Raw genomic sequence first — 22,492 nt, forward strand, 5'->3', positions numbered from 1 at the left:
CGAACTCCACAGTGTTTACAATCGATGAACGCGGACCTCTACGAAGACACCTTAATTTACACGTTATAATTTGTAATAAAATTAGTTGCAATAAAAAAATAAAAATAGTTTAACAGAATAAGATGCTTAGAGCGTTAAATTGTTTGTGTTGATTAATATTTTCGTATTAAATATTATCAACATCAGAGACATATAATACATAATTGTATTATATGACTCAGTTAACATGAACTTATTTCTACGAAAATGGTTATTGTTGACCGCCATTGGATTTTTGAACTTTTAATAGTTTCGAATAGGTTGTTTTTTTTCATGAAATTAAAAGAATGTCAAAGAAATGATATTAAAAGTTTGTTCCCATTGTTTAGAATTACCAAAATTATTCTTCTTTTTATCAAATATTGTACTATTTTATTTGCAATCAGTTATTTTTACCATCTTGAGACAAGTCTTCTAATCAGAATTGAGATATAATGAGAATTAAAATACTTAAACTTTTAATTTTGTGGAATAAGAATGCAGTTATTGATTTATTTTGATGCATATTATTAACTGTCATATGATTTCAGTACTTTTTGTACATGATGATTGGCTGTTCTTCATAAAATAATTTTACATTAAGGAAAAAGATATTAGATTTTTGTACGCGTTGCCTAAAATGCAAATATTTCTTCATTTTACTGAAAATTATTGACCGCCATTGGATTTTTGTACTTTTTATATTTTGAATAGTTTTTTTTCATAAAATTAAAAGAATGGCAGAGAAATCCTACTAAAATTTTGTTCGCATTGTTAAAAATAACCTTAATTATTCTTCTTTTTATTAAAAATGATACTATTTTATATGAAATCAGTTATTTTTACCATCTAGAGACAAGTCTTCTAATCAGAATTCAGATATATTGAGAATTAAAATACTTAAACTTTTATTTTTGTGGAATAAGAATGTAGTTATTGATTTATTTTGATACTAATAATAACCGTTACATGATTTCAGTACTTTTTGTACATCAAGATTGGCTGTTCTTCATAAAACATGCTTACTTTAAGGAAAAAGATATTAAATTTTTGTACGCGTTGCCTAAAAGGCAAATATTTTTTCATTTTACTGAAAATTATTGACCGCCATTGGAATTTTGTACTTTTTATAACTTAGAATAGTTTTTTTTAATAAAATTAAAATAATATCAGAAAAATCCTACTAAAATTTTGTTCGCATTGTTTAAAATAATCAAAATTATTCTTCTTTTTATCAAAAATGATACTATTTTATTTGAAATCAGTTATTTTTACCATCTTGAGACAAGTCTTCTAATTAGAATTGAGATATAATGAGAATTAAAATACTTAAACTTTTATTTTTGTGGAATAAGAATGCAGTTATTGATTTATTTTGCTACAAATTATTAACGTCACATGATTTCAGTACTTTTTGTACATCAAGATTGGGTGTTCTTCATAAAATATGCTTACTTTCAGGAAAAAGATATAAAATTTTTGTACGCGTTTCCTAAAATGCAAATATTGTTTCATTTTACTGAAAATTATTGACCGCCATTGGATTTTTGTACTTTTTATAGTTGAGAATAGTTTTTTTTCATAAAATTAAAATAATATCAGAAAAAACATACTAAAATTTTGTTCGCATTGTTTAAAATAATCAAAATTATTCTTCTTTTTATCAAAAATGATACTATTTTATTTGAAATCAGTTATTTTTACCATCTTGAGTAAAGTCTTCTAATCAGAATTCAGATATATTGAGAATTAAAATACTTACACTTTTATTTTTGTGGAATAAGAATGTAGTTATTGATTTATTTTGATACTAATAATAACCGTTACATGATTTCAGTACTTTTTGTACATCAAGATTGGCTGTTCTTCATAAAACATGCTTACTTTAAGGAAAAAGATATTAAATTTTTGTACGCGTTGCCTAAAAGGCAAATATTTTTTCATTTTACTGAAAATTATTGACCGCCATTGGAATTTTGTACTTTTTATAACTTAGAATAGTTTTTTTTAATAAAATTAAAATAATATCAGAAAAATCCTACTAAAATTTTGTTCGCATTGTTTAAAATAATCAAAATTATTCTTCTTTTTATCAAAAATGATACTATTTTATTTGAAATCAGTTATTTTTACCATCTTGAGACAAGTCTTCTAATTAGAATTGAGATATAATGAGAATTAAAATACTTAAACTTTTATTTTTGTGGAATAAGAATGCAGTTATTGATTTATTTTGCTACAAATTATTAACGTCACATGATTTCAGTACTTTTTGTACATCAAGATTGGGTGTTCTTCATAAAATATGCTTACTTTCAGGAAAAAGATATAAAATTTTTGTACGCGTTTCCTAAAATGCAAATATTGTTTCATTTTACTGAAAATTATTGACCGCCATTGGATTTTTGTACTTTTTATAGTTGAGAATAGTTTTTTTTCATAAAATTAAAATAATATCAGAAAAAACATACTAAAATTTTGTTCGCATTGTTTAAAATAATCAAAATTATTCTTCTTTTTATCAAAAATGATACTATTTTATTTGAAATCAGTTATTTTTACCATCTTGAGTAAAGTCTTCTAATCAGAATTCAGATATATTGAGAATTAAAATACTTACACTTTTATTTTTGTGGAATAAGAATGTAGTTATTGATTTATTTTGATACTAATAATAACCGTCACATGATTTCAGTACTTTTTGTACATCAAGATTGACTGTTCTTCATAAAACATGCTTACTTTAAGGAAAAAGATATTAAATTTTTGTACGCGTTGCCTAAAAGGCAAATATTTTTTCATTTTACTGAAAATTATTGACCGCCATTGGAATTTTGTACTTTTTATAGCTTAGAATAGTTTTTTTTAATAAAATTAAAATAATATCAGAAAAATCATACTAAAATTTTGTTCGCATTGTTTAAAATAATCTTAATTATTCTTCTTTTTATCGAAAATGATACTATTTTATTTGAAATCAGTTATTTTTACCATCTTGAGACAAGTCTTCTAATTAGAATTGAGATATAATGAGAATTAAAATACTTAAACTTTTATTTTTGTGGAATAAGAATGCAGTTATTGATTTATTTTGCTACAAATTATTAACCGTCATATGATTTCATTACTTTTTGTACATCAGGATTGGCTGTTCCTCATAAAACATGCTTACTTTAAGGAAAAAGATATTAAATTTGTGTACGCGTTGCCTTAAATGCAAATATTTTTTCATTTTACTGAAAATTATTGACCGCCATTGGATTTTTGTACTTTTTATAGTTTAGAATAGTTTTTTTTTCATAAAATTGAAAGAATATCAGAAAAATCCTACTAAAATTTTGTTCGCATTGTTTAAAATAATCAAAATTATTCTTCTTTTTATCAAAAATGATACTATTTTATTTGAAATCAGTTATTTTGACCATTTTGAGACAAGTCTTCTAATCAGAATTCAGATATATTGAGAATTAAAATACTTAAATTTTTGTTTTTGTGGAATAAGAAATTCAATGTAGTTATTGATTTATTTTGATACAAATAATAACATCACATGATTTCAGTACTTTTTGTACATCAAGATTGTGTGTTCTTCATAAAATATGCTTACTTTAAGGAAAAAGATATAAAAATTTTGTACGCGTTTCCTAAAATGCAAATATTGTTTCATTTTACTGAAAATTATTGACTGCCATTGGATTTTTGTACTTTTTATAGTTGAGAATAGTTTTTTTTTCATAAAATTAAAATATTATCAGAAAAAACATACTAAAATTTTGTTTGCATTGTTTAAAATAATCAAAATTATTCTTCTTTTTATCAAAAATGATACTATTTTATTTGAAATCAGTTATTTTTACCATCTTGAGTAAAGTCTTCTAATCAGAATTCAGATATATTGAGAATTAAAATACTTACACTTTTATTTTTGTGGAATAAGAATGTAGTTATTGATTTATTTTGATACTAATAATAACCGTCACATGATTTCAGTACTTTTTGTACATCAAGATTGACTGTTCTTCATAAAACATGCTTACTTTAAGGAAAAAGATATTAAATTTTTGTACGCGTTGCCTAAAAGGCAAATATTTTTTCATTTTACTGAAAATTTTTGACTGCCATTGGAATTTTGTACTTTTTATAGCTTAGAATAGTTTTTTTTAATAAAATTAAAATAATATCAGAAAAATCATACTAAAATTTTGTTCGCATTGTTTAAAATAATCAAAATTATTCTTCTTTTTATCGAAAATGATACTATTTTATTTGAAATCAGTTATTTTTACCATCTTGAGACAAGTCTTCTAATTAGAATTGAGATATAATGAGAATTAAAATACTTAAACTTTTATTTTTGTGGAATAAGAATGCAGTTATTGATTTATTTTGCTACAAATTATTAACCGTCATATGATTTCATTACTTTTTGTACATCAGGATTGGCTGTTCCTCATAAAACATGCTTACTTTAAGGAAAAAGATATTAAATTTTTGTACGCATTGCCTTAAATGCAAATATTTCTTCATTTTACTGAAAATTATTGACCGCCATTGGATTTTTGTACTTTTTATAGTTTAGAATAGTTTTTTTTCATGAAATTGAAAGAATATCAGAAAAATCCTACTAAAATTTTGTTCGCATTGTTTAAAATAATCAAAATTATTCTTCTTTTTATCAAAAATGATACTATTTTATTTGAAATCAGTTATTTTGACAATTTTGAGACAAGTCTTCTTATCAGAATTCAGATATATTGAGAATTAAAATACTTAAACTTTTGTTTTTGTGGAATAAGAAATTCAATGTAGTTATTGATTTATTTTGATACAAATAATAACGTCACATGATTTCAGTACTTTTTGTACATCAGGATTGGGTGTTCTACATAAAATGTGCTTACTTTAAGGAAAAAGATATAAAATTTTTGTACGCGTTTTCAAAATGCAAATATTGTTTCATTTTACTGAAAATTATTGACCGCCATTGGATTTTTGTACTTTTTATAGTTGAGAATAGTTTTTTTTCATAAAATTAAAATAATATCAGAAAAAACATACTAAAATTTTGCATGTTGACTACATTTTTCAATAACTGATTTTTTCATTTTGTTTTTCCCGAGAATGGTTGGAAAATAATAAAATAAAAACCGCGATGTAGACACCGTTTTAGAACTCGCCGGTTTTGAAAATATATAACCTAAATAAAACGAAAAAGACCATTCTTTAATGATGATATTTTAATTTAGGTTTTATCTGTACATTTCTTTTCATTTAAATTCATAAAACTTTGCTTAATAATTAATAAACAAAATGTATAATTGAACGTTCGATTTTCAATAGTCGCCATTTTTATTAGATTAAACGAAACTAAGATTCCGAAATTTGTATTAGTTTATCATGTGACGTATTAAAGTTCAATCCGTCATCAAGGTCGATCGGTACTATCCGTCCGATCAGTCCGATCAGTCAATTACTTTTACTATAAGTCTGACGGATTGCTGATGTGAGTTTGACGCGAACTTGACTGATCGGTGACTGATCGATGACCGCTGACTGATCGCTGAAATAGTAACGCCTAAGGTTGCAAGTACTGTAGACATACTGTAAACCAACTAATTTCACGAGTGATTTAATTTCGAGACTTTCGCGTGTTGAAATATAACGCGAATATTTAAAACTAGATACTTTCCTTATCTAATTACATCAAGTGCATTCGAAAATCGCGTAATTAAATCGCCCCGAGTGGGATAAATAAGAATAAGCGCGAAATAAAGTATCCGCGAAAATAAGTTGGTTTACAGTAGTCTACATTTAAGCTGCAATCAATAGTTCAAAGTAAAATTTTGGTAGTATGAAATTTAGCGGACATATGAGAGTAAACCAAACTTCTTACTAAAGGAAATACTGGTATGAAAAGAGACTTGGGGTATGCGTCAATGAGATCAACTAAAACACACAAATAATCTACAAAAATAGTTGTGAATATATTTACCGCACTATCAATGATCTATCATCAGCCCAAATTCTCAAAAAAAATAAGATAATTCAATTTTTTATATATTCAGTCAGTTAAACTTGCTGCTTTACTTTTCCTTAAATCATGTAAATATAAAGCACCAAGCTCCTGAAATCTTGCTTTTGAGCTACAACAAATGGAAGTTTTTAACGCCCTTGCACAGTCGGCATTTGAGCTAGACATTGTCTGTACATTTTACAGTATTTTAAGAATTAGATATCAGGAAGAACAATCGACCTTGTACAAACTTTCTTGCAAGCAATATTATCTATTTTCGTCTTGTCTTGACCGAGTTAAAGAGCAAGACAAAGGTATGCTGTTTCTGGCAGTGGCAGCGTTGTCAACATGTATTAGTTTGTGAAGGCCATTTTTATGGGGAATCACTAGTGGTGGTTCAATTATATATAGTATGTATTTGTTTTGTGCATTGGCACATCTCATTTCCATGGAGATTATTTGGTCCACCTCCTCCATCGTTGTCTATGACTATAAAACTTTTGCTGTGTTTATAAAAAAAGAAGATGTGATATGATTGCGAATGAGACAACTCTCCACAAGAGACCAAAATGACACAGAAATTAACAACTATAGGTCACTACGACCTTCAACAATGAGCAAAGGCCATACCACATAGTCAGCTATAAAATGCCCCGAAATTACAATGTAAAACAATTCAAACCAGAAAACTAACGGCCTAAATTATATACCAAAAATTGAACGAAAAACAAATATCTTGCATATAAACATATTTTAGTTTGTGATTAGATCAGTTTATTGAGAACTACTAGAGCAAGGTCAATGATATTTGGTATGCAGTTGTATAATTAGCATATAAGCACATCTCATTTCAATGGTCAGTGAGGTTTTAACCAAGATTTAGCAGTTCACCAAACATGAAAACTTTATGTTAATAGTTGGAGCAGGGCATGATATCAATTGGACTCGTACTCTACTTTTAATTTCCAAATGTTTGTTCTGAGGTTTCTCATTTTTGTTTTTCTTTAGATCTGTTGAATATCGCATTTTAACTGTTTAGCATTTTTCCTGTCGGGTGCCTTTTATATTCGACTATTAGAAATTGATGAAGGCAGTGTAATAACCTAGTGATGCTAACATCCATGTCAGTTGGATTCTGGTATTGATTGTTGTATCATTGGCAATCCTACCACTTCTTTATATACCATTTAGCAGGTTATTTTTGCAGGTGTAAAATTTCATGACTTTCATTGAAAAAAGGTATTGTTATGCTTTTACTTTTCTACACTGGTTAGAGGTATAGGGGGAGGGTTGAGATCTCACAAACATGTTTAACCCCGCCGCATTTTTTGCGCCTGTCCCAAGTCAGGAGCCTCTGGCCTTTGTTAGTCTTGTATTATTTAAATTTTAGTTTCTTGTGTACAATTTGGAAATTAGTATGGCGTTCATTATCACTGAACTAGTATATATTTGTTTAGGGGCCAGCTGAAGGACGCCTCCGGGTGCGGGAATTTCTCGCTACATTGAAGACCTGTTGGTGACCTTCTGCTGTTGTGTTTTTTTTATTTTGGTCGGGTTGTTGTCTCTTTGACACATTCCCCATTTCCATTCTTAATTTTATACAAAATATTTTGAGTCACTATTTTGGAGGATTCAAAACTTTTATTAATACCTTTGCATGTACACTGAAATTGGCGGAACTTATTTTGGCGATTTTTTTCTATCCGCGAAAATAAGTGAAAATTTACACCCCACAAAAATAACACGCTACATGGTATTCTGGCCTTATATACTCTACATTAAAATCTGAATAGATACCATTGCTTGCAAGAAAATTCCGGTGAAGTAGAGTAGTCACACCACCATCACACCACCATAAGATGCTTATTATAATTAATCATGCTTAATTTAATAGAACGGGTTACTAGGTGCCATTAAACGTGGAGACTTGCGTTGTGTCGAAAAATATTCTAAACATTGGTGCATTGTGGATGCTGTTTATAATAAGGTATTGGGTCGCCATTGAAGTAGCACGGCTAATGTTTGATATCTATGTACTACTGTGTATTAGCTTCTAATATTTGTTTTGTGTGTTAAAAATCAACTACACAAGTTTATGGGTAACACACTGTTTTGAGGTCAAAATTTGCATATTTTAATTGTTTAACTTGCACCCATGTGTTAGTAACTGTGTGTTTTGTAAAACAAAGAGCATTAAATACTCATTCATGAATTATATTTCTCTGCAAATGTGGAAAAATAATTGAACAATATCATTGTTAATATCTAAAATTATTTTTGGTTATGATCATTTTGAGATTAAAAGAAAAAAAACGTTTTAAGCATTTGAAAATAGTTAATGTTTTATTTTGTAAAAAATATCCCATAACTTTTTGTATTTTTTTGTATTTTTAATAGTCATTCCTCTTTTATCCTAATAGTCTTGACAACTTCAAGGATTAGTAGCGTGATTTCTCTTTTAGACTTCTAGAAGCCATATGACTTTGGCCACAATTTATTGAACTTTATTTTATTTAAAATTGCATTTTGCTGCTATGAATTATTTAGATTTATTAGTATACAAATTCTAGTTGTGTGATCTCTTGTAGAATGAAAAGTCTTTCCCTTATCATCCTTTTAAAGTTTTGAAATGGAATCAGGAGCATCTGAAAATTGCAGCTGTGTGATATCATAGCTGGTTTTTTTTATGCATGATATAGTTTGATTACAGAAATAGGTGTTTGTTTTTTGGCAAATTTTCTCTGATAAAAGATTTGAATTTTACTAAATTTTATTTGTAAAGTTTACCAAATTTGATCAAATCTATTTGCTAGTTTTGTATTATTTTCGATTTTGTTCAACCAGTCGATTCATTGTCATCTTCATCGTCATCGTCACTATATTAATCTCAAGCCATTCATTGATAAGGACTTTTTCAGATTTTTAAGTATGGTAAAGACTTTAAAAAAATTAAGTTGGAAATTATATTTCTGGCACAGTTTAGAACAGAAAAGACCCTAATTGACCATTTGAATGAAACTTTCCCCGATTTGTCTCTGAAATAAGACATTTTCTCAACTTAGAACACAAAATCAAGACTACGAGGATTTAAGATTGTATGAAAGTTTTGAATATAAACTTTTATATTTTAATATAAGACTTTGTAGAAGGATTAAAATGTTACTCATTTATAAATTTGTAAAAAGAGGATAATGCTCACTTATAGCTTAAGTGCATTCCTCTTGCCCAAAATCCCAAAACCTGCATAATTCCAAAATGGTAACTGAATTAATACTTCATTTTCAGCATACTGTAGATTCATAATTTTTCGTGTTGTACCAATTTTTGTTGATTTCATGAACTGGGAAAACACGAATTTAAAATTTCAACTAGATAATGTATAAATTATCTATAGGCATCTATAAAACATTTTGGCAAATATTAGTTTCCTCAATCAAGAAAATTGCTACCCACAAAAATAAATGAATCCACAGTATTTGTGACAAGAAGAGTGATTGATCCTTAGAAATCCTTATTAGATAGACCCTTTAATTTCAAATCTTTTGTGTGTATCTTCATTTCTAGCCTGGAGTAGTGTCGGCCATTTGCAATGATAAAGCGCAGACTCTGGACAGAGTTCTTAAAAATACATGGTGCTGTACTGATTGTGTTGTCAAGGTAACCCAGAATATCATTGCTTAAAATGTTGGATTTGGTAAAAAATAGAAATGAAATACTATTGATCATTTCCTATCAAATATTTATAAAATTATGATTTTTGTATAGGTTATGAACATTCTTAAGGATGTATTAATGAATGATTAAATTCTACCAGAAATAAAATTGATAACAATTTTTTGTAAAAAAAACCATTATATATAAAATCAATATTTTTTATTAATTCATATTGCATTTGATATCACAATAACACAAGTTAAGGACACTTTATATTACACGTGTAATGAAAGGTAATGTAAAAATATACATGTCAGTTGTGCCATCTTATACATTACAAGAGCGCAGTTATTCTTTTTGCATTTTCCATACTGGCTACTAGTGTTGTTAAGTAATAAATTATTTCTTTAAGTCTACAAAAACGAGGAAAAAAATGTATAGCATTTCCTGATGCTAGAAATGCCATTGTTGCGTAACAACCCCAAAAATACATATATATTCATGTGACAAACATTGACTTACAATACACTTGAAAAACTTTTGCCTGTTTTTTTCTCTTAATCATATTAATGAAAAAAAGGAAATTTTTAATGGCTCTGACATGCAGAAATGGAAGATATTTGAAATACTATGTAAATGTGAATATGAATTTCTGGGTATTTTAAAACTTATTGGATAAGCTTTTAAATGTAATTTCAATCCTGGATCATCCAATCAGTAGCCATACAGGATTCTATTCAAAGTACCATTTGGGGGACAAAAACTTATAGGTAAAATGTTAACAAATAATTGCGCTCTTGTAAACTTAAGAATCAGGTGAAGTTAATCAATGTTTGTTATCTCCCCTTCTGCAGTGATTAAGATCAATTATCTCCCCTTACTGGATATCACCATAATTAAGGATTTTCAGATTATTTGTTTGTGTCTAATGCAACATTTGTTTCATTTTTTCATAAACATTAACTGGAAATAATACATGCTTTTATATATGTGAAATATAAATATTAAATGAGTTAATTAAAATAATTCTTTAGTAATTTGAAGGAAAAAAAGTGTCTTACTATTGATGCATCAGCAAATTACCTATCATTTGACTTAAGCTTTGAACAAGTAATGGATCAGAAAAGCATGATTAGTTTTTGCTGAATTAGAATGGAACCTGTTCAATACTTTGACTTGATATTAAGCTTACAGATAAACTTTTATTTTTGACAGAAAATATACATTCAAAAGTTTTAATCGAAAAAATTTACAAAGAATAAATGAATTTAAATTTTCATTGCTTAAAACCTATTTGTTGTTATGTTTGAATCACTTTTGATATTGTCTTGAGAAAACACTATTTTTTATTTGAATTTGTTGAAAAGTACGATAGCTTAATGTTCATTGAATTTGTTTAAAGTTTAATGTTTTGTTTTTTATCAGCTATAATGTTATTGTTATACTTTGGCAGGAGAGTAAAACAGCGATAGAATTAGCAGAAACCAAGGTGTACGAAGGAAAGAGCGAAAAATGTTTAAGTGTGCTGAAAAGTTACAGAAAAACTAGTGTAAGTCATATTATTAAAATCACTTTAGGAAATACACCACTAAGAAGGCCTCTGGTTGGGTTTAATGCTAAATACCTGAACTTGAAAATTTCAACAAAAATAATATTGAAACAAAATGTTATAAAAGTATTGCCATGATGTTCATCATATATAAAATGTATACTTTTTACAAAAAGAACAACCTCTAACTATCAATTAGTCACCAAATAAGAAAAATGAACTGCCAAAAATTTTAAGTGCAATTTTCACATGAATATTTGCTATCAGCAAATTAGAAGATAATGTGATAGTTATCAATACATTGATGTTTAATTTTAAACAAGGGGAAATAATTTAGTTGCTATCCATGCATTGATGTATGATGTAAAGGGGAGATAATTTTGTTCATCCCTACATGGAACGGGGACCCAGTTATTTGCCCCATTGAAACGCATTGAAATTCATAGTAAATAAATGGGGTGCTGTTCGTTAAATAATTTTGATAGCCACCTTGGGACTTCTGTTTCATGTTAGGCATTAGGTTCCAAGTTTCTGGGTGCAATCTCAGTGCCTCATGACTGGCATTCCGTTGCAAAATTTTGTTTTGATTGACAACAGGGTCACTCAGACTACTTCCGGTGAAGAATAAAGGCTAGAATTTAGACAATTTACTCCATGCACTGACGCCAGATTTTATTTAAATCAATCAATTTTTTTACAGAAATTCAAACTAGAAAGCCTACCCTTTCAAATAAATCTACATTCAGTTACAGAACTTATGTAATAATAACACTACACCATTTTAGAGAAAAGTAATAGTTTTTTTTTTAAGAACTACATTCGTGGGTACCGGACTGGTTACCGTAACTGGGATCCTATTCCACATCAATGTTTTATATTAACTAATGGGAGATAATCTAGTGGTTATCAGCACACCATCATTTGGTTGGGTAAAATGACAATACTACTTAAGCCAAGGTGGAGATTATGAATTGGACTAACAGTTAAAGCTGAATTTAAGAAAATTAACCTCTGTTGCCTTTGACTAGATTATTTGTTTTCTTTTAGAATTTGACAGTCAAATGCCTGCTCCAGGAACCAATTGCTGCTTTCATATATATATAAGAAGAAAGTTTAAAACTTGATTAAAGTAAAATAATCATTTGCAAATTAAATTAATATATATCATTTGACATTTATCTTTTCCAGCAATTAATTCATGCAGTTTTGTGTCATGACGTTGAGACAACAAGAAAATTATTAGAAAGAGAAAAATTACCTGTTAATATTAGATTTAGGGTAAGTCTTTTCTTAAAGGTATAAAAATAGTTTCCAACTTATATTACATGAATTAGAATCTTAAATTTGTGTGGTTATCATAAATGCACAAATTCCATTGCTAATTTTAGTAAAAATGAATATGTTGAAATCATTTTAAGAGTTTCTGTCTGCGTACCTATATATGAGTGATTAATGCTATACAAATACCAGAAGACAGTAATTTTTAGATAGTTGGGTATATATCTAATTAGAAGTTGCTTAAATTTCCTTTTTCATATGCTCCACGTAAGTTAGAAGCAGGCTAGGGCATAATAGAAAATTAAAGGTATTGAACCAGATTTCATTGTTAACTGAACATAGAAAGGCATAATAGTCCTATGGTGTTGTTATGGACTAATATTGTTTCCTTTTGTGATTGAATCATTTCTTACTAGAAAAAAAATTAAATATTAAATTAATGTGCTGTTGTTAACATTTACCAGTTAGTGTGACTAACCATTAATCCACAGGATGCTTAGCAAACAACAATCAATCAGTCATTAATCTGCACTTTAAGGTATCCCTTTTCATTAATATTTATATCTAAGTTTAGTTACAAAAGCTGTTTTTCTAATACCATTATATTTTTTGTATAGGATAGAATAGGAAAGACATTGTTATCACACTGTATAGAACAGCACAATACAGAGTTAGTGAGATTACTTGTAGAACATGGTGCCAGGGTCAATCAAATTAGGGTTCGTCTACACGAGGATGTAAGTTATAACTGTTTATTTTACTTTTTCCTTGATATATTCCCCACATACCCTTTTATACATATAGTAATTGCTTTAAACTATTTTTGGTGTTCTAAATCTTTAACTTTGTATTTGTGATAAGGTAAATCTAGTAACTTAAGTTTAAAAGAAACAAATATTAAGTTTTATTTTATATATAATATATAAATATGTCTTATTGATTTCATTTTGTTTCAGACTGATGTAACGATACCTTTATTTCATAAATGTTTATGTGACAACGAATGTCTTGATATTGCCAAATTCTTAAATCCTCAAATGGACCCAGCTGAACACAAAGAGAAGGATCAAGTAAGTTGCCGTTTTCTTTTTACCCACAATCCAAGGGAGTTGGTATACTGATTTACCTATGTCTCTATTTCTATTTCTATATTATACAAAATTTTGTTGCTTAATTGGCATTTGTCTCAGAACCTATTAATCAAGGCATGATATATCATTTGATGTGTTATTTTAATCATGGACTTATATGGTACTTTTCAATTCAACATTGTAATTCAGTCTTGGGAAATGTCTGTTCAAATAGAGAATATAGATCTCTAAATTCATTATTATTTGTGGGATACCAATTTTTAATAATATTCATTATACCTATATCGCAAAAATTAAAACTGATGTGAATACATGTATATTTACCTGTATTGGGGTGTGTAACACAGGTAGGGTGATAGGACATCCTAGGGATGTTTTTAGTTCTAGATCACCTAGATGCTTGCGATGAGAACTAGTTAACAGGAATTATATTCTAATTTAATAAATGTCAATTTTCACTGGTAGGTATAACTCTATTATTAAAATCTCAACTTTGGAACAAATTGATCCATTTTCGTTGATTTCGTGGTAACAGATGAACCACAAATTTTAATGATCAATATTTACACACTTTCTAAAGGCTTGTATGCAGACTTTTATAAATCCACGAAATTAAATATCCACGAAAATCCAAAGGTTCCTAAATTCATGAAAATTGGTACCCACGAAAATGAATGAATCCACAATATTGGATCTTCATCCTCATCTTGCATTTGTTTAAGTATTTTGTATTTCTTATTTCCAGGCAGGAAATACAGCCTTGTTAGCAGCAATAGAGAAAGGTTTATCTGTACGATATATACAGTGGTTAATACAAGTTACCAGAGGATCAGCCTTAGTTGATAGGAATGCTGTAAGTTTACTTAAGATCACACTTAATTAATGTCTTGTTCCTCTGACTGCTATGGTCTTAAATGGGAGCTTAGGGTCAAAACATTGTGTTTTTCCAAGTTGAAAAATTTGATTTCTAGCTACAAGATATTTTAAAAATAATTTTAAAACAAAATAGATAGAAAGTGTTATATTCAATCAAGCAACTTGTTTTATCAAATATTCTTTTTTCAAATAAATGGAAGCATTTTAATCAAGTAAGCACAAAAAGATGTCTGCACATTATTTATGCTTTATGTATAGATCTGTATCTAATATTCCTTTGATTATTCTGTATTGCTTCTTGGTTCCTTTTTAACACATAAACTTAACATCCATGAGTCTATCTTTAAATATTTGCATGGAATTTTTCATGCAATCCTTGATATACTCTGAAAAAATAATGATAAGTAGGTGATGTTTGCAGGTGTTAAAACAATAAAAGTAGCAAGTACTTCTCTAGATCTTGGACATCTGTATGAACGAGTTGACTTCCATCAATATTATCATGCAGGATTGAAATTCTTTTCTATCAATCAGTTAAAATAAATTAACCCACACAAATTGCTAATATTTTATTTTTCTGTTCTAGGATGGACTGACACCAAAAGAACTAGCAACAGCCAAAAATAATACAGAAGTTGTTAAAATGATAGACAAGGTCAGTATATTATTGAGGGTAGTAATGGGGGTACCTCCGTGTTTAATAACAGTAAAAATTCTTACCAAATGACGTTCACTGTAATTTTTGTTGCGGGAAGATAAATATAAACTTTCTTTTAGACGATAAAACAATCGACTGATTTTGATGAATCAAGTTCAATTTTTATGCCCCACCTACGATAGTAGAGGGGCATTATGTTTTCTGGTCTGTGCGTCCGTTAGTCCGTCCGTCCGTTCGTCCGTCCGTCTGTCTGTCTGTTCGTCCGTCTGTCCCGCTCCAGGTTAAAGTTTTTGGTCAAGGTAGTTTTTGATGAAGTTGAAGTCCAATCGACTTCAAACTTAGTACACATGTTCCCTATGATATGATCTTTCTAATTTTAATGCCAAATTAGAGTTTTTACCCCAATTTCACGGTCCACTGAAAATGGAAAAGGATAGTGCGAGTGGGGCATTCGTGTACTGAGGACACATTCTTGTTTTCCTTAAATATAATAAAGATAATTACTTGAGACCTCTAAAGAATGATTATAAGGTTATTTTGATGAATCAAGATAAAATCTTAACTAATTTGTGATTAATGGTAGCTGAAAATGACCGTTTGACGCCTGACATCAATATGAACTATATCTTAAATGTTTCTGTTATTAAGATTTCATCTGCTTGAGGGCAAGTTGGCTTTAGAGGTTTGGGCTTTTCTGTGTTAATCCAGTTTTTAGTCATGTAGCTTTTTAATTATATATACATCCCTGGCTTCTAAATTTTTGGATTTGAACATTTCTGATGAAGGTTATACAGGCCAGAAAATACTAAATATTTGGATACACCAAATTTATTTAAGGTGGTACCCAACACTTTCACTAAAATTAATTTGGCTCTTTTGATTTTCATAAAATTTTGACAAAGTATTTACTTTGACACTTTAACAAAAATATAAAAATTAAAAAAAATTTGAACCAACCGTTTTGTCAGAAAAATAACACTGGTTATATAGCAATTTGACAAACACCAATTTTGATCATTCAAGAAGCTTAATATTCCCTTAAAACACAACGTAATTAAAACGTTTAGCTGATTTTACAGAGTTATCTCCCTGTAGTGTTAGGTACCACCTTAAGTGTTACTGTGGATACATTGTTATTCGTTGGATACCTATTTTCTTGGGTTTCATCTGTACATGTACAAGTGAACTATGAATTCGATTGTTCAAGGAATAACATGTTTTCAATAGACTTTGTATCCAGAGATCGGCTAAACCACTTTATAGATTTTGCAAGTTTTCAGCAATCTACGAAAATTGATACCCACCAAAATAAATGAATCCACAGTATGATCATATTTTGATTTTTTTAATGAAGTCGGATATGTATGTAAATTTAGTATGATTGTGTTTTATTTCTTTATAGTACATAATTCAGAATGTTGTACAAGAATCAGGGATACCAACTCTACTTTTACCTCAGTTTGCCATCAATTTTTGTTGTGAGGAGGAAATTACCAGAATAACAGATGAGGTTTGTCTCCCTTTGTTATGAAATCGGAATGTTTATATATCTTTTACATATCTGACTTCTAACATTGTCTTGTTTGCCTCCCCTGTTAATTTCTGTGTCATTTGGTCAATTGTGGAGAGTTAATGTCTCATTGGAAATCTTACCACATCTTTTTTATATTTTGATATCTACTGTAAATTCAGGAATTATTGAGATGTTTTTATAATTGCGAAAAATGCAACAGGATTATAGTCGTAATAATATAAACTCACATTCTGAAATTTTTTATATGAATTAAACAAGATTTCTCTCAATATCGCAAAAATTAAAATTGCATTTTAGTTTGAAATGACAGAGTTGCAATAATAAATTTTAAATACATGCAATGTGAATACAAATTACAATGATTTATAAATTCATAAATTTTTATAACAATAAAATCATGTGGTATGATTGCTAACAAGAAAGAGGATAGAGGAATTCCCCTAAGGATAGAGCACAATTTTATTAGCCTAATATAAAAAAGAAGATGTGGTATGATTGCCAACTGAATTACAGGCTGACAGGCATGACTTGAGACAGGCACATACATAAATAATGTGGTGAGGTTAAACATGTTAGCCGGATCCCAACCCTCCCCCTAACCTAGAACAGTGATGTAACAGTAAAACATAAGAACGAACTATAAAAATCAGTTGAAAAAGGCTTAACTCATCAGATGGACAAAAATAGTTTGTTTTCAATAATTTTTGACAAATACATTTTAAGGGGTAAATATTGGTTTGGAATATTCTGTCATCTAGACTTTCTTGTTTTGTGTTTTTTGTTGTTTTGTACATAATGGTCAGTAATGAATTCAGAACAATTAAATTGTTTCTCTATATTTGCGTCACCAAATCTTTATCATCTTGTATAAATTGTGTTGTTTATAGTTTATAATAATATTTTTATTTTTTATTTTTGCAGAAAACTAAGAAAACATTGGTTGAACTGCTGCAGGATAGTAATGATAAATATAATATGAAGAAATGGTTAAATTTTAAGGAAGTTGGGGTAAGAATATAAAGTTTTGATTTTTTTTTATAAAAATTATTACACAATATGGATTAAAGGTACAGACACATATTTACATTGTAAGCTTAATTCAATGAACTTAAAAGTCCTTTCAGATAAGAAGACTTTCAATTTAAATATGTTTGCCTGTAAATTTCTTTTTTGTATGCCCCATTTTTATGCCCCATTTATGGACATTATGTTTTCTGGTTTGTGTGTCTGTTCTTCAGTCGGTTTGTTTGTTAGTTTGTCCTCCGTCTGTCCCGCTTCAGGTTAAAGTTTTAGGCTAAAGTTTTTTGTTGAGGAAGTTTTTGATGAAGTTGAAGTCCAATCCACTTAAAACTTAGTACACATGTTCCCTATGATATGATTGTTCTCATTTTAATGCCAAATTAGAGTTTTTACCTCATTTTCATGGTCCACTGAACATAAAAAATGATAGTGCAAGTTTCAGGTTAAATTTTTTGTTAAATTTTTGGTCAAAGTAGCTTTTTATGAAGTTGAAGTCTAATCAACATGAAACTTAGTACACATGTTCCTTATGATATCATCGTTCTAATTTTAATACCAAATTAGAGTTTTTACCCCATTTTCACAGTCCACTGAACATATAAATGATGGTGTGGATGGGGCATACACGTAATATGGACTCATTCTTGTTCTTCATAAAATATCAACAGATTCATCACTTTTGAAGCAAATCAAGTAATATATATTTTGTTTACAGAACTATGCAGAAAAAATAATGAGAGCGGCCTCTGGTGGTGATATTTTTGAAAAAGAAATAAGAATGAAATCATCAGATGGAGGCTTGTCTTACATTAAAGACAAATATGATGCTAATTATAGAGATAGGGTAAGTATGACTGAACATTTTATTTTTAAAATAATTTGAAGGAAAAATAATTATAAATAAAGGCAACAGTTGTATACCACTGTTCATTAGTCATAAATCCATTAAGCAAAAACAATCCAGTCACAAACCAAAACTGAGTGTATCATATTAACTATAAGAGGAAAACAAAGGAATAACAGAAACATTGCATCAAAAACAAACGCCAACATACATAGAGACTATTAGATAACAACTCCCATATTCCTGTGTATTGGTACAGGCAGGTCATTTTAATGAAAAATAGTGGGTTGAACCTGGTTCTATTTCTATTGTGAGGTCAAGATTTTATAGGAAATTTTGTGATGTTCAGTAATGTTGGGCAAATAGAAATTAGGTGTATAGTACACAGGCCTGAATATGATCCCGCATCATGCAGGTGCACAAAACTCCAATCTTAATTGACTAAGATTTTTAATTTTCCTACAGAAGGTTTTGGTTCTCTCTGGGTAGTCTGACTTCTTCCACCAATAAAAACTGACCACCACAAAATAGCACAATATAGTTGAAAGTGGAATTATTACACCAATCAATCAATCTAAAGTATTGTAAGATGTTTGTTATCCTTTAGCAAATGACAGTAGGTCCTTGAAGTAGAATTGCATAAATGCATAATGGAACAACATAAATCAAATGTTATGAATTATAAACTTTAGTATTATCATCATGTTTTTTTTTGTCTTAATTTTAGAATGGTTTTACAGCAATGACAAGAGCAATTGTTTTCCACAAATTTGATATTATAGAATATTTATGTACAACACGGCCTATGCTAAAGACACTACCTGATAATGTAAGTAGGAAGAATGGGTAAAAAATCTGATAAATGTGTGATATATGCATTTCATTTAAACGTGTTTACAAAGAATTTTTCAGAAATTGATGGTTATGTTTCATTCTACAGGAGTTTATAATGTTTTAATTCCCCCAAAAAAATGTCATGGGATAATAGAAAATTTCACTGTACACAGGTATCTAGTTTATGCAGGCTTAATTCATTTTAAACTTTTTGCTGTATTCCTTTAGGTGTAATACCACCATTGATTTTCCTCTAATAGTCTTTAAATTTGCACTTTTCAAAAAATTGTGCAGAATTTATCTTTGTTTCAAATAAAGAAATACTTGGCATGAGTAAAGTTTTATCCTGTCCAGTAATATAGAAAAAAATTTCACATTACATTTCATTGCATATAAGAAAATAACCATCACTGAAAGTTAACAGTAGTTGTCATTCTGAGATGGGGGTCGGAGGGGTCCTGATCCCGAAATCGGGGGCTTAAAAACATGAAATAAATTTAAACCCTGACATCCAGAAATTCGAAAAAAGAATTCCCTATCCCAAAAGGATCAATCCCGAAATCTCGATCTTAAAAACACCCAATCCCGACGTCTTGAAAAAGGTTCTGCCCCCTCTTCTTAAGATGTATTTTATGCTCTATTAAAACTGTACCATAACAACTCTGAGATACATGATGATTTAACATGTGTCAAATATTTTAGAATTTTATTTGTGTATCACAAAAGCAATACACATACACTTATATATATATTAGTAGTACAAAAGTCTAGCTAATGAGTGGTTTATTTTTTAGTTGAATAGATACCCACTCCATTATGCATATGCCTTACCAGAACCAGAGAGTGAGAGAGTAAGGAAGCTGTTACAGGAGAAAAATCCACAGGAAATAGAGAAAAGAGTAGATAAAGTAAGTTGTTTCTTTTATTATATATATTGAATAATTCCATCTGATGTATTTATTTTGATAATATGCTGTAAATTCAGATATTATTGTGATTTTGTAATTTTAGACTGAAATGAGATATTGAGAAAAATCCTGTTAAATTCATATAAAAAGTTTCAAACTGCGAGTTTAAATTATTGCGATGATATCCCTGTCGCATTTTTAGAAATAATAAAAACATCACAACCATTTCTGAATTTACAGTATATATTTCTGAGCTCTCTGATGTTTGGTTTAACTTAGGTGTTTTGACATATATACAAATGAACTGTACCTTATCAAATTTATTCGTTTATAGTGCATTAATGTACGTTTTTTTTATTGAGTTAAGCCTGCCAATTGATATTTTACTGTGTGTTTTTAGCTCACCTGGCCCAAAGGGCCAAGTGAGCTTTTCCCATCACTTGGCGTCCGTCGTCCGTCGTCTGTCGTCGTCTGGCGTCGTTAACTTTTACAAAAATCTTCTTCTCTGAAACTACTGGGCCAAATTACACCAAACTTGGCCAAAATCATCATTGGGGTATCTAGTTTAAAAAATGTGTCCGGTGACCCGGCCAACCATCCAAGATGGCCGCCATGGCTAAAAATAGAACATAGGGGTAAAATGCAGTTTTTGGCTTATAACTCAAAAACCAAAGCATTTAGAGCAAATCTGACATGGGGTAAACTTGTGTAACAGGTCAAGATCTATCTGCCCTTAAATTTTCAGATAAATCGGATAACCTGTTGTTGAGTTGCTGCCCCTGAATTAGTAATTTTAAGGAAATTTTGCTGTTTTTGGTTATTATCTTGAATATTATTATAGATAGAGATAAACTGTAAACAGCAATAATGTTCAGCAAAGTAATATTTACAAATAAGTCAACATGACCGAAATGGTCAGTTGACCCCTTTAGGAGTTATTGCCCTTTATAGTCAATTTTTAACCATTTTTCGTAAATCTTAGTAATCTTTTACAAAAATCTTCTCCTCTGAAACTACTCGGCCAAATCAATCCAAACTTGGCCACAACCATCTTTGGGGTATGTAGTTTGAAAAATGTGTCCAGTGACCCAGCCATCCAATCAAGATGGCCGCCATGGCTAAAAATAGAACCTTGGGTAAAATGCAGTTTTTGGCTTATAACTCAAAAACCAAAGCATTTAGAGTAAATCTGACATGAGGTAAATTTGTTTATCAGGTCAAGATCTATCTGCCCTCAAATTTTCAAATGAATGCGACAACCCGTTATTGGGTTGCTGCCCCAGAATAAGTAATTTTAATGAAATTTTGCTGTTTTTGGTTATTATCTTGAATATTATTATAGATAGAGATAAACTGTAAACAGCAATAATATTCAGCAAAAAAAGATTTACAAATAAGTCAACATGACCGAAATGGTCAGTTGACCCCTTTAGGAGTTATTGCCCTTAATAGTCAATTTTTAACCATTTTTCGTAAATCTTAGTAATCTTTTACATCTTCTCCTCTGAAACTACTTGGCCAAATTACACCAAACTTGGCCACAATCATCATTGGGGTATCTTGTTTAAAAAATGTGTCCGATGACCCGGCCAACCATCCAAGATGGCCGCCATGGCTAAAAATAGAACATAGGGGTAAAATGCAGTTTTGGGCTTATAACTCAAAAACCAAAGCATTTAGAGCAAATCTGACAGGGGTAAAATTGTGTAACAGGTCAAGATCTATCTGCCCTGAAATTTTCAGATAAATCGGATAACCTGTTGTTGGGTTGCTGCCCCTGAATTAGTAATTTTAAGGAAATTTTGCTGTTTTTGGTTATTATCTTGAATATTGTTAAAAAAAAAACTGTTTATTTTGTTCACGCATCGGTGACTATATAATGGAATTTGATGCGACTGTCATACAAGTGAGAGGTTTAGCTAGCTATAAAACCAGGTTCAATCCACCATTTTCTACATTTGAAAATGCCTGTACCAAGTCAGGAATATGACAGTTCTTGTCCATTCGTTTTTGATGCGTTTTGTTATTTGATTTTGCCATGTGATTATGGACTTTCCGAATTGATTTTCCTCTGAGTTCAGTATTTTTGTGATTTTACTTTTTATAGATAGAGATAAACTGTAAACAGCAATAATGTTCAGCTAAGTAAGATCTAGAAATAAGTCAACATGACCAAAATCGTCAGTTGACCCCTTAAGGAGTTATTGCCCATTTT

General features: G+C 29.5%; 1 protein-coding gene across 1 annotated transcript in view; it reads left to right on the forward strand.

Moving 5' to 3' along the window:
- LOC143083468 (uncharacterized) overlaps positions 1-22,492 on the forward strand; it is a 53,648-nt gene that overhangs the window by 28,571 nt on the left and 2,585 nt on the right. The window contains exons 10-21 of the mRNA XM_076259734.1: positions 9,596-9,688; positions 11,139-11,234; positions 12,423-12,512; positions 13,130-13,249; positions 13,469-13,582; positions 14,349-14,456; positions 15,066-15,134; positions 16,540-16,647; positions 17,593-17,679; positions 18,407-18,535; positions 19,263-19,364; positions 20,164-20,277. Coding sequence (XP_076115849.1) covers positions 9,596-9,688; positions 11,139-11,234; positions 12,423-12,512; positions 13,130-13,249; positions 13,469-13,582; positions 14,349-14,456; positions 15,066-15,134; positions 16,540-16,647; positions 17,593-17,679; positions 18,407-18,535; positions 19,263-19,364; positions 20,164-20,277 — 1,230 coding nt within the window. The remainder of the gene's footprint in view (positions 1-9,595; positions 9,689-11,138; positions 11,235-12,422; positions 12,513-13,129; positions 13,250-13,468; positions 13,583-14,348; positions 14,457-15,065; positions 15,135-16,539; positions 16,648-17,592; positions 17,680-18,406; positions 18,536-19,262; positions 19,365-20,163; positions 20,278-22,492) is intronic.

Source organism: Mytilus galloprovincialis, chromosome 7, assembly GCF_965363235.1.
Source record: "Mytilus galloprovincialis chromosome 7, xbMytGall1.hap1.1, whole genome shotgun sequence".
NCBI lineage: Eukaryota > Metazoa > Mollusca > Bivalvia > Mytilida > Mytilidae > Mytilus > Mytilus galloprovincialis.